Source organism: Acomys minous (genome assembly GCF_964271855.1).
Source record: "Acomys minous genome assembly, chromosome: 7".
Lineage (NCBI taxonomy): Eukaryota > Metazoa > Chordata > Mammalia > Rodentia > Muridae > Acomys > Acomys minous.
Genome location: NC_140488.1, coordinates 66,045,904 through 66,059,133, shown reverse-complemented (window position 1 = coordinate 66,059,133; position 13,230 = coordinate 66,045,904). Strand labels below are relative to the sequence as shown.

At 35.9% G+C, this 13,230-nt stretch overlaps 1 protein-coding gene across 2 annotated transcripts in view; it reads right to left on the bottom strand.

Moving 5' to 3' along the window:
* HDX (highly divergent homeobox) overlaps positions 1-13,230 on the bottom strand; it is a 115,889-nt gene that overhangs the window by 32,689 nt on the left and 69,970 nt on the right. For both annotated transcript variants that reach the window (XM_084790750.1, XM_084790749.1), the window contains one exon: positions 10,436-10,582. In XM_084790750.1, the coding sequence (XP_084646876.1) occupies positions 10,436-10,582 (147 nt within the window). The remainder of the gene's footprint in view (positions 1-10,435; positions 10,583-13,230) is intronic.

Genomic DNA, 13,230 nt, shown 5'->3' with positions numbered 1-13,230 from the left:
ATGATCAGTGACACTTACACTTAGAAAGACTAGCAAAGTAAAAGAGGCATGGTCCAAAGTTATTAAATCAGAAATAAACCAGAGTATGTCATTGTAGATGCTGTAGACACAAAATAAACAGTAAGGGGACAATATAAACAACTTTAAACATGCAATTGGATGACTTGGATAAGATGGAGCAATTATTTGAAAAGTGCAAATTACTGCAGTGTAAACAAATTACTTGAATAGCATTTTAACTGTTAAGAAAATTTAGTTAATCATTAAAACTACCCTGTAAAGAAATTTTCAGGCCCACAAAGCTTATAGATAATTTTATGCTTAATGATAGAAAATAGAATGTAAAAAATTCTAAGAATGAGAGTAAACAAGATATCCATTCTGGCTACTTGTACTCATGATAGAAGTGATTTTAATGCATATAGCAATTTAAGGAAAGTACAGGAATGTATACAGACCAGAAAGGAAGAATTAAATAAAGCTCTCTCCCTATCTGCAGATTGTAGGATATTTTATACAGAAGATCCCAAGGAATATATCTACAAATAATAAGTGAATTAAGCAATATCAGAGAATACTAGTCAATATGAAGAAACCAATTGTGCTTTTATATAGTAAAACTAAACATTCTGACCTGGGTATGGTGGCATACACCTTTAACTTCAGGAGTCTGGAGGCAAAGGCAGGAAGGTCTCTGTGACTTCCAGGATAGCCAGGGCTGCATAGTGAGACCCAGTCTCAAAACAAAAACAAAAACAAGAACAAAAACAAAAACAAAAACAAAACAATAAAAACCAATAAAAACCAAACTAAACCGATAAAGGAACACATTGAAATTAAAATTAAAATCTATTAATTTCTCCCCTTCCCTTCTTTTTGTGGTACTGAGCGTTAAGTCCAGCATGCATAGCAGGCAAGCTCTTTACCACAGAACTACATCCCTAGTCCTACACTACTTTAAATCCCTCAACAAAACAAAATACTTATGTATAAACAATAAAATATGTATAGAAATGTGTGTGTGTTTATTTGCATATCTGAAGGTTAGTTAGTACTTGTCCCATTGTGCTGGTGGAGGTCAGAGAACAAATTTGAGTGCCAGTCTCTGGCTTTCACTTTTAGACAAGGTTTCTTTGTTGTTCACTGGTGAATACACAGGCTACCTGCCTGTTGAGCTTCCAAATATTTTCCTGCTTCTGCCTCCCATCTCACCATAGAAGTAGTGTCATTATAGACATGTATTGTCATGCCAGATTTCACTGGTTCTGGAGAGTCAAATGCAGGTCCTTACATTTGTATGGCAAGTGTTTATTCACTGAACTATATTTCTATATAGTTATATTTATATAGGTGTATATTAATGTATGTACACCTATTCAGGTGTGTTTGAATATCAACTTCAGTGGTTGTTCCCCAGGCATCCTGTCTTTCTGTCTTTCTGAGAAAGGGTCTCACTACTTAGCCTCACTATGTAGAACGGGCTGGCTTCGTACTCATAGAAAATCAAATGCCTCTGACTCCCCAGTTCTAGACTAAAAAGAATGACACCACACCCAGCCATTTTAGACAGGGTCACTTACTAGCCTGGAGCTTAATGGCCAGGCAAGTCTAATCTGGCTGGCTTGCAAGCCCAAAGGGTTGGCCCAATTCCAGTTCCCTTGTTCTGGAATTACAGATGTGTGGCATTACCATGTCTGTATTTTTAAAATCTTATTTATTTTAATTTTATTTTTGTTTTTTAAGCATTTCATGTCTGCATAAATGAAATATGATCATATCCACCCATCACTTATCCCTCCAAATTCCTTGTAACCCTTCCAATACATCTGTCCTCTGATCTTTATGTCTTTTTGGTTATTGTTGTTAACCTACTAAATCTAATGTGTTCTGTTCATATGCACATGGACTTGGGTCCACCCATTGAAGTATGTGAAACCTACCATTGGCCATACCATCAAATAATAATTCTTCTTCCAGTAGCCTTTAACTGCCAATAGCTTCTCAGTAACTGATGGGGCTTGGAAAGCAGCTCCCCGATCTCTGCTGTAATACTGGCTAGCCAAAAGTACCACTGATAGACATACACATACTTACTGTTTGTTTGTGTTATCTGGGGATGAAACTGGAGTCCTCTTGTTTACACTGACAGAGTTATTTTCCCAGCCCCTTTGTTTATATATTAACTAGGATTTACTCTGTGCAATAAAATCTACACCAGTACAAAGCCACGGTAGATACTTTGTAATGTAAATAAAAATAAAATGGAAATTAAATATGTGACTTGAGGTGCTTGGGTGGGTTGACCCTTGTTGCCTCCCCTTCTTTGAGAAAATGGAGAGAGTGAAATGGGGGAGAGTGAGGGTGGGACCAGGAGAAAAAGAGGGAGGGGCCTGGGATCAGGTTGTAAAGCCATTCAATTAAAAAATAAATGGAAAAAATAAAAAAATATGTGATTAAAGTTAGCTTTAGTACTTGCTGGGTGGGAGTGGGTAAGCAAATTTAGAAAATATAGACCTTTAGATGTATTTATCAGTGTATACTAAACATGATATCTAAAACAAACATTGTTTTAGAGGAAAAGCAGTCCAACAGGGAAATACTTATGAATGTAATAAAAATTCTCCTAAATTGATTAACGTTCTACAAAGGAGAAATACTAGCTTAAAAAGTAGTTTTCATTTCCCCTAATGTTGCCTCACTGCAAATGAATTGCTAGACTCCAGAAGACCTAAAGAACCTGACCTTCTCACCAACCTCTTTTTAATTGTCATGTTCTCTCACTACTTCCTATGTGTGAATACTTAATAAGTAGAGGAGGCTGACCTAAAAATGATGGGAATCCTCCCACCTCTACCTCCTGAATTCTAAGTCTAAAGGTGTAAAACAAACACCAGCCTATAAAATTTATTATTTTAATCATGTTTTTGAGGGCCAGGACTGAGCCCAGGGCCTCATACATATTAGGCAAGTATTATAAGACTAAAAGTGTCTCAGCCTATAAGGAAACACACTTGGCTTCTTTTTCTTAATGCTGGGGTTTAACCCTGGGCTTCCCAAGGCATAATGCTGGACTCTGCTAGCACTCTGTTACACAAGTGCTCTGCCTCAGTGCCCACTCACTTTAAATAAATTAATGTATATGAGAGACAATAGAAGCCAGGCTTGGTGGCTTTTATCTATAATCCCTGCACTTAGGAAGCTAAGAGAAGAGGACTGTTGTGAGTTCAAGGCTACTTAACCTAGACTCAGAGATTCTTTTTAATAAACAAACCAAAGAAGATAACAGAGAGTTTACTATATAACTGAAAATTTTTGGTCTGTTTAAATACACTTCAAATCTAGCCACACTTCTCTGAAACTAAATAATCTTAAATCTTAAAATGTACATGTATTTTCCATGCAATTTATTTAAATTTCACAAACTGTAACATTCAATCACGTATTTTTTATACAAACATTTGGTCATAATAGAGTACATTGGACCTGTCTGTCATAACCCAAACACAGATGGAAAAGGCAGGCATTATAACAGATAGGGGGTATACTAATGGTTTTTGAGTGTGTCACCCCCAGGCACTGTTCCCATATAATTTCTCTATAGTTTTGTAAAAAATCTTCCCACTTATGGTTGAGTGAATCTCAGAGACATTTAAGCACTTGAAAGTTCCTTAAGAAAGCTTCAGTCTTCATATGGCACAGGGTTCCGGCACATGAGAGGTGCTCCACGCACAGTTGTTAAATGAATAAGCTAATAAACAATAGACAGTAATCTAGAAATAATATCTTAAGTTTAAAAAGCACATGCTTATAACTCATAATACTTAATAAAAGTCACATGAATAGTGTGCGAAATTTTCTTTCCAGACTTCTTACAAGTATATTAATCCTCTCAGATCTGTGTTTTTGCTGTTTGCAGTTTCAGTTACCAGTAGTCAACTGTAGTCTGGGACTAGAAACATTTGTCTTGGCTTTCATCAGTGAGACCACAGTTACATGGCCTTTATCACTGTATAGAGTTATAATTGTTTTTATTTTGTTATCGGTCATTGTCATTAGTATCTTGCTGTAACTAATGTAGAAACCAAACATTATCATAGACATGTATACATATGCTAAAAGCAATATACAAAGGGTTTCAATTTCAGAAATGCACTAGAGGTCTTGGAATGCTTCCATAAAGGAGATAACTTAATGTGACATAACAAGGAAAACAAATCTAAAATATCAAAATTATACCATAAGTAATAGTTGACTAGCCATCTAGAGGCGAAACTCACTTTGGTAATCAGTAAAATGAAGGTTTTCTGTACTTATAGTTTCTTCTGCAATCTCAAGAAGATGTTTTTATGGCAAAAATTCTTCCTCAGAGCAATTTATCCAATACTGCAGAAGAGGTCTTTTAAATCCCATCATCTCTGCAGACTTCCCCTCTTTTGTGAGCAGGCTGGCATGTTAGAAGCTCAGCAGAAAAAATAGGATAGCAGCTTGCATCCCATTTCTTCACTATGAGAAGTTTTCATTAACTTAAGGAAAAATAAAATAGCATTTCACATTGTCTTGCATATGTGAATTTCTGTAGGTATAGTAGATTGTGCACATAATAATAGCTGATGAGGGACTTCATATCAATAGCACTGGCCTTAAAACTAGAATCCTAAGAACATGCCTAAAAACCACTGAGAGAATCGTAGCCATGAATCCTATGGCTATATTACCTTGCATTTGAGAAGTGTATATTTATGAAAATAAACTGTCCTTATCTCTTTTCTTTTGAAGGACAGAGGTCTCAGGAAGGTCATAAAGCATAACTTACTTATTATTAACAATGGAGATTAAACAGAAACTTTGAAAAATATTAAAAACTCTATAAAAAGTTAGAAGAAAAAAATTAAGGATACCTCCTTATTGAAGATAGATTAAAAATAAAAACAGGTTAAAAATAAGGATTACAGATAGATAGTTGTATCTCTGGTAAAGAAAGTGACCAATTCAGATTGGAGTGAATGGGTTATAAAATTCAGAAAAAAATAGCTTCAAGGTTACAAAACTGTTCTATAGCCAAAAGTGTGGCAAGTTTGAGGGAAAAAATAGTATCAAGTACTTAGAAAACTACATAAGCAAACATGTAAATGTAAAAGACACAAACTAAGAAAGATGCTGTAGTAGTACACACCAATAGTGCCAGCACTTGGAAAGCTAAGGCTTCCACAAATGCAAGGCCTGCCTCGGATTCACAATGAGTATCAGACAGTCAGAGGTACATAGGGACACTGTGTTTCAAAAACAAAAGGCTAAGTGAAGTACAAGTTTTGAGGGAATAAAGTATATAATACTTAAAGGAAAATAATATTGCACTATTCAGAGGTGTCAAGCATTTACATTATAACCACATTAATATTTTGCAAATTTGTTTGGACATTCTAGCAGGAGAGTGACACTACATTTTTACCTTTCACTGAAGAAGGTCTCTTCTGTTCAGAATGGTTGCTCTCTTTAACTAAGCCTCAGTTTCAGGAGGAACCCATACAAAGTAGTAAGGAAGGATGGGGACACATGCCTAGTCAATCAAATTACCTGAATCATCCCCATTCCTCATGGCCAGATCACCCTAACAGCCCAATGTTAATAATGAGTATCACACTAAGGGATATCAACATTAAAGGAGGATATCGAGGGAAAAATATGAAAATAAGTAAATGAAAACATCAATGGAACAATGTTGGATTTTTAAAGCTTTGACATTAATAGGAAAAATTTAATAGACACTGCTTAACATGGAAAAACCCCCAAAAGTAGCAATGTAAACAGATTTGTGAAGGCTAGCTATATATTCTTATATTTGTTCTCCTTTCTTCCAAGCAATAACAGGTTTAGCTGAGCACATGATCAACACAGTAAAACTCCATTTGTAGCTTCCCTTGCAGTTTAGTTAGACCATGTGACTAATCTTTGGGCAATTTGGTGGAAGGGAAAGTGTTTAATGATAGTTTCTACAATATCTTTTTGAAAATTACTTTGTATATATCTTTGATGCTGTCTCTTCTTTGTGTTTTATTACTTGGAGTTGTATACACCACCATATGGATCTTGAGGAGGTGTTGCACTGCACAAGTGGCAGAAACAAAAAGATGGAATGTATTAGTATCTCTAAGGTTTCCCTAGCATTTCTATACTATCTGTGGGCAGCATATCAACTGGACAGAACTGTAAAGGTATTTTGAGTGTCTCTGTAATTCACAGCTAATTCTAATAATGTACGACATCATTCATAGATGGAAGTCAATACCAAAGGGATCATCTAATGCACTGAAAAGTCTTTGGCTCCAGATATTGGAAATGTAGGAGGAGAGGAGTAAGGAAAGTCTTTAAAATAAAGTCTACAGAGCCTACTATGTGTAGATTATATCTTTAAAACTTTTTACCTGTTTTATATAAATAAAGAAATTGAGATAGTTAGGCTGACAATGCTCCATACAAGAATCATAGCCTAACAAAAACTCTAGTACCAATCATAAAAAATTTCCTTTTAAATGTTGGTCAGAGTTGTCCAAGTTACTGCCAAAACAATATAGATCACTGAAAAGTAGCACTTTGTTGCCTCTCAGGATTTGAAGGTGGATCTCTGTTGCTGAAAGCATCATATACTTAGGGCATAGGATTCAGATGATTCGAGCTGGATCTGACTTGAAAGTCTCTTTCCTGCAGTATAGTTTCCATTGTTCCAGAACATCCTATGCAAACTGCCAAAGGACTGAAGCAGCTAAATAGTCTCCAACTGTCAGTATCACCTGTGAACCATAATAATTACTATGATGGCAAGATATGCATAGAGGTGCAATAAGTGACCCTCACATGTCAGTGGCAGCAAACAGCTGTCTAACTGGACTTAAGACCCATTCAACCAGAGGGAAATTATATCTGGTACTGGAAACATAGCAAGCTTCCCAGGGCTAGGAAATTTATGGACCTTAGAACAGAATCTATTTTTTGTCACTTTGCTGGGGCGAAATAAATCTTTACTACATTTGAAAATGCAACTTTATATCCAGAAATAAGTGTAGCTCTCAAAGCTCCTCTTGAAGTGAAGCTCAGGGATAAGAGATGTTTAGGGTAGTGGGTAGGGCAGGCCAACCAGGATGATTTGTAATAGCTACTTGAGAGAACCTGGAGGCCTGTGTCTATTTTGAAATGTTAAATAGGCATATCAGTTAGCCATTTGTTCTAGATTTGAGACCCAAGAAGACCCACCTGCCTCTACCTCTGAAGCTCTGGGACTGAAGGATTGCACCACCACACCAAGGCCCAGACCATTTTTCTTTCTTTGACAAATAAATAGGAAGGCTCTGTCACTCCTGGACACACTTCTAGAACTCCTCAGAATGCTGGTAAAGGCTGGATTTTAACATTAATGCCTTAACATTTGCATGCATGTCTGTGTGAGTGTGAAGAAAACTAATAGAGGGGCTGGAGAGATAGCTCAGTGTTTGTGAGCACGTCTCTTGCAGACCTGGGTTCAGTTCTCAGCTCCTATATTGGGGGCTCCCAAGTAGCAAAAAGAAGAAGGAGGAGGAGGAGAGGAAGAAGAAGAAGAAGAAGAAGAAGAAGAAGAAGAAGAAGAAGAAGAAGAAGAAGAAGAAGAAGAAGAAGAAGAAGAAGCAGCAGCAGCAGCAGCAGCTCTTCTTTAGAGCAAATGGAGACCATCACAGAAAACCTCAATGTGACACAATGCAGAGATGATCAACTGTACAAAGCTCAGCCCCAGAAGATACATTTGCATCACATCTCCTATCTGTACTGTCCTATGTGTCTCAGAATATCACAGAAGAGAGGGCAGAAAAATTGTAAGAGCCAGAATGTCAGGAAGTGTGTGGTGAAACAATCTAACCATGAAATGGGTACATAAACACGACTGGAACAATGACAATACTAATGGGAATAATTATGAAATGAAAAGAATTTTGTGGGGTCCCACTCCTAGACAAAGAACTATAGGCAACCAATGACTAAGGATAAGGAGAATTAGCCTCTCCTAGGCATAGCTGCATCTAACCCCTGCCTATTGGTTATCTAATGCAGCAGAACCATCAGCCCTGAAGTCAAATATATGCAAACAACAAAAAGTTGTTTGTATATTTGTGAAGCTTTGGGGGAAAATTAGTAGTACCTACCAAAACCAAAACTGGCCCACGCTCTGTATGTGTGTATGTGTGTAACAATGACAATCAAGGAAAAAGGGCCTATCAACTTACGAGTTAGAGAAAACATGGGAGGGTAACTGGGAAGAGAAGGAGAGAGGAAAAAGAGGGGGAAAGTGACATAATTCTATTTTAATTAAAATTTAAGATATTTAAAATATTTATTTGTTTTATTTACTATTTGTATGTATGTCATATATATGTGGTGTGTGTGCGTGTGTGTGTGTGCGTGTGCGTGTGCGTGTGCGTGTGTGTGTGTGTGTGTGTGTGTGTGTGAATGTTCAGATACACCCAATTTTCAGGTGCTAGCTAGTTCTCTTCTACCATGTAAACGAGGCTCAAATGTAGGCCATGGCTTGCAGGGTGAGCATTTCTACTCAAGGGGGTATCTTTGATTTTTAAAAATCAGATTGAAAATGACAAAAATTCAAGTTCTTCATTTCCCTGTCAGCGGTCTTTACTTGGGTTCTCCATGCTGCAGTCCCACGTTAATGATGTCTCCAGTCATTTTTGGGTATCATTTCTCTTGCTATACTCAAAACTCCCTTAGAACAGGATGTATCTGGTGCATTCTTTCTCACTGTAAATATATACTCTCCCATAGCAGCACACTTGGCAAACAAAGGATGAAAACTGAATTTTATATATGGATCAAGAGAAGAAAAAGCAAAGCTCTGACTAGGACAAAAGTATTTATTTTGAGAAACCTTTGTCCTTCGTCTCATCTTTATTTGTTTGAAAAAAAATGTTATTTCATCTGAAGAGTTTTCTGTTTTGTCACTTGTTCTTTAATGGTACTTCCCTCTTGATCTTCTGAGATGACCCTCAAGTATGGCTGAATCAGGTAATAAGTTTTCACAGAGCCAAGTGTTATCGTCTGTTCCTACCTCCAAGTTGAATGAGACTTAGAAACCCAATAAAAGAAACCAGCAAATGGTTTAAAAGAAAAGAGACATTTTTACCTTAAGGAAAGATTATTACGTATTTACAATAGTACAATTATCTCATCATATATAGTATATATATATAGTATATATATATATAGTATATATATATATATATCTTTCAAATGGCATATAAACTACTATCCCTACAATTGATCAGCTCAATCATTTTTATCTATCATTTACTATAATAACACATGAGATTTATTTTAGATCATTTCACTCAATTATTAAATAGTATTAGTAATACCTTTAAAACAGTTAAAGAATTCTTGTTATATCATACAATTGACTAATTTAGCATGTAAAATTAAGATTTTTAAAAGATATTAACAGAGATGTGCACCAACCACAAGTTATATAACTATTATAGCATGCCAAAAAGAAACCCTATATGTATTAACAGTTATTACCTTTACCTCCCTACTCCTAGACCATGGTGACCCCAATTTATTTGCTGACTCTACAGTGTATCTGTTTTGTACATTTCATATAAATGTAATCATACTGTCATTAGATTCCTTTAAAGATTTCCCTTCTTGAAGCATGCAGAAGCATCAGTTTTCTTTATATGGACCTATACTATTCTATTATATATCTATAGTACATTTATTTATATATGCACTTGGAGAACAGTTATAGTGCTTGCACTTTGGGGCTACTATAGATAATGTTGTCAGATGTATCTGTGATTAAGGTTTTTGTTTTGTTCTATATAAGCATAAAGCCAGAAGTAGAATTGATGACTTATAGAATAAATCTATGTTAAACTTTTTAGGATTTCTGAAGGAGAAATGTAAATATTTAACACAGGGTAGTACACAGGGTTTCAGTTTCTTCATGTCCTGACCTATTTTTAATTATCTGTAATTTTAATTATACCCATCATTGTGGGTGTTACCATTTCAATAGCTTTGGATCTCTCTCTCTCTCTCTCTCTCTCTCTCTCTCTCTCTCTCTCTCTCTCTCTCTCATATATATATATATAAAATGTTAAATATATTCTCACAGATTGCTTGGGCATTTTATACTTTGGAGAAATTTATAAACACACACATATATATCTTGTTACTTAAAATGCTTTATTTGCCTTTTTATCATTTGGTTATATTATTTACACACTCGGGACATAATTTCCTTATCAGATAGATACATAATTTGAAAAAAATGTCTCCCATTATGCAGGTCTTTTCACTTCATTAATGATATTGTTTGCAGTACCCCATGCTGCTACTTTCAAGTTTTCATTTATGCTGCTCGTCAACTAAAGCATGAAAATTACTGAATATGTCTTACCCGAACTATTTCACAGTCGACATTTAATTCAGCTGCAACAGCTTCAATCTTCTCTCTACATACAGAGCCCAAGCTGGTCATACCATTGTCCCAGTACTTCTTAAGGGTAGCCAAGTCTCGATCACTGAACTGAGTGCGGTCCTGTAGCTAGAAAATATATATAAATTTTATTATGATCAAAGGAAGCAATATTATTAAGAAGGTAAACAGGGTGGAACACACTAAGCTAAGTTCCATATATAATATTGTGACAGTGTTCCAGAGAGTCTCTGAGAGACACGTGGGCCTCTTCCTTCAGCTAAGACATCATAATTTTTTTCACTTGAGAAATTAGCATGTTTAAAGGGAATACAGGAGTCAGGAGCTCAAACTGATCATTCAGGAAGAGGCACAAATGGCTGCCCTTTTTGCATCTCTCAAAGCAATTGACTTGTAACAAAGAACTCTTAACAAGCCCAGAACGGGTAGGAATACAATGTTGTTTTCTCTTTCAAAATGCTGGGTTTCTAAGATCCCATATTTCTCTATCTGGACGTAAACTAAAACAAAACAAAACAAAACAAAATAATGACAACAACCTACTCCAGAGAAAACCTGAAACCCAGAGGTCTCCTTATTCCTAGAAACGGACTCGTTGGCCTATCTTACAATTACAACTGTTCATGCATGATCTATCTTTTGTCTCCTGGCTTTCTAGAAATTATGAAATGCCTACAGGAATGGTGGGGAGTAAATTAGGCACCTCCCCACTTTGGCCAAACTGTCAATAAGTCCATTTGCTTGTATTAATTTGTGTTTCTTAAATTGTCTAAAATACAGAGAAGCTGAGACTATGAGTTTATGAACTAAAGTGTCCAGCAAAAAACAAACAAACAAACAAACAGATAAACAGACTTTACAAGTTTTATACTGTTTCCTAGTTATGAAAAGGTACATTTTGTTTTAAATTTCTATAATAAGTATGCTAGAATGAAAGGAGAATTGTTTCTAAATGACAGCAATGTAATGCTCTTCATTATGCAAATATGTTCATTATAGCAAACAGATAAAAAAGAAGATAATTTAAATTAAGAACCAGGAATAACACTTAACATTTTAATTTATATTCTTTCAAACTTTTACCTATAATGCACACAGTCCCACTCATACATTTCCAAAAAATTAACAAAATAAAGATGGAGGCAGGGGATAAGACAACGCACTCACTAAAGTGCTACCTACCTTTGCATGCAGGAGTACTTGCTTTGGGTCCTAGGTACTCTTGTAAAAGGTCATATGATGGTTTGCTCTTGTAAACCCAGTATTGGGGCGACAGAGGCAGAAGACTCTCTTTGCCTCAGTGGTCAGCCAATCCTAGCCTAATAGTAGAACTGCAGGCCAATTTTGAGACCCTATTTCAAAGGTGATACCCTAGCATATGTATAAATGCATACACATATGCATACCTGGAAGATATATGAACATACACATGTATACATACATGCATGTACACACACACACACACACACACACACACACACACACACACACGGTAGTATATCATCACTGTGCTGTCTTTTAATGTTAATCTAGAGTTGTTTTACAGGTAGAGGAAAAGGCCCCCAAAGCACTTGCTTCCCAAGAAGAGATTTCACACAAATCTGACAACTTAAATTAACCCATATATATTTCATACCTTATTTTATCTTTTTTTAAAAAATAAAATTCTAACACTGCTACAGAAAAGGTAGAGAGAAACTATAAATCTTTTTTTTTCTCCCAGTTGGGCCAAACTGCAAACAAATCTATTGCTTTATCAATTTATTTCTTCATTCTTTTACAATGAAGCAGGTTCATGAACTTAAAGACCCTGGGTAACAGGATGAATTTAAAAGACAAATTAGTAAACTGTGAAGAGGACATTGTAATTGTACAAAATGAATCATATTTGTAGCTTCAAAAGTTTCCAATAAACCTAACTCTTTTAGTTCTTAGGTTTTTAAAAAACGTAGTATACTACATTCTTTATACACTGCTTAATTCAATGAGTCTTGGAGGCATCCTTAGAAAGTAAATTAGAAATATGACAGGAAAAGAAAGGTCAAAAGATTCATTCAATAGGGCACAAATCATGCAATGTAGAGGTAAATATAGAAATATCTCATATAAATATAATATATATTTTTAATTTCTTTCATAAGATTTAACTCTATGATGTATCCAATTATCTAAAGTAAATATATCCTGAAAAATCTCCATGTGTATTTTGTTTGTGTGGTGAGGTGTGGTGAGGAAGTGAGAGGGAGAGGATAGGGAGAGAGAAGGTAGGTTGTAGTGGAGGGACTGCACAGGGAGTTGAGTAGAGTGACAGGTGGAGAGAAAGAGGGATGGAGCTATGGAGGAAGGAAGAGAAAATAGATAGATGATAGACAGTCAGATACATAGACAAATGAGAGAGAAAGAGGGTATTGTAAGAGTTATTTAGAAAACGTTACAAATCATGTTTGGGGTATGAGGTCATTGTAGTGTATTTAGTCCATCTGAGCATAACTTTCTCATTACCAACACAGAGCAGAGATAATCCTGACCCCATCACCAGGCAAGGAAATAAAATATACTAATAGTCAGGGCTCTGCTAATAGTAGTGAAACTGCCAAGTATCTCTCTCTAGTAGGACAGATGGAAAGTATAGGACCTTCAACTGGGAATATATCTAGTACTCTCTCCTGCCTCCTCACTGCAAGTGGCCTACAGAAGTGCTAAAGTGCACTGCAGGTTAAATGAATGCACTGCTCTATGAGGCAGCTCAGTGAGGT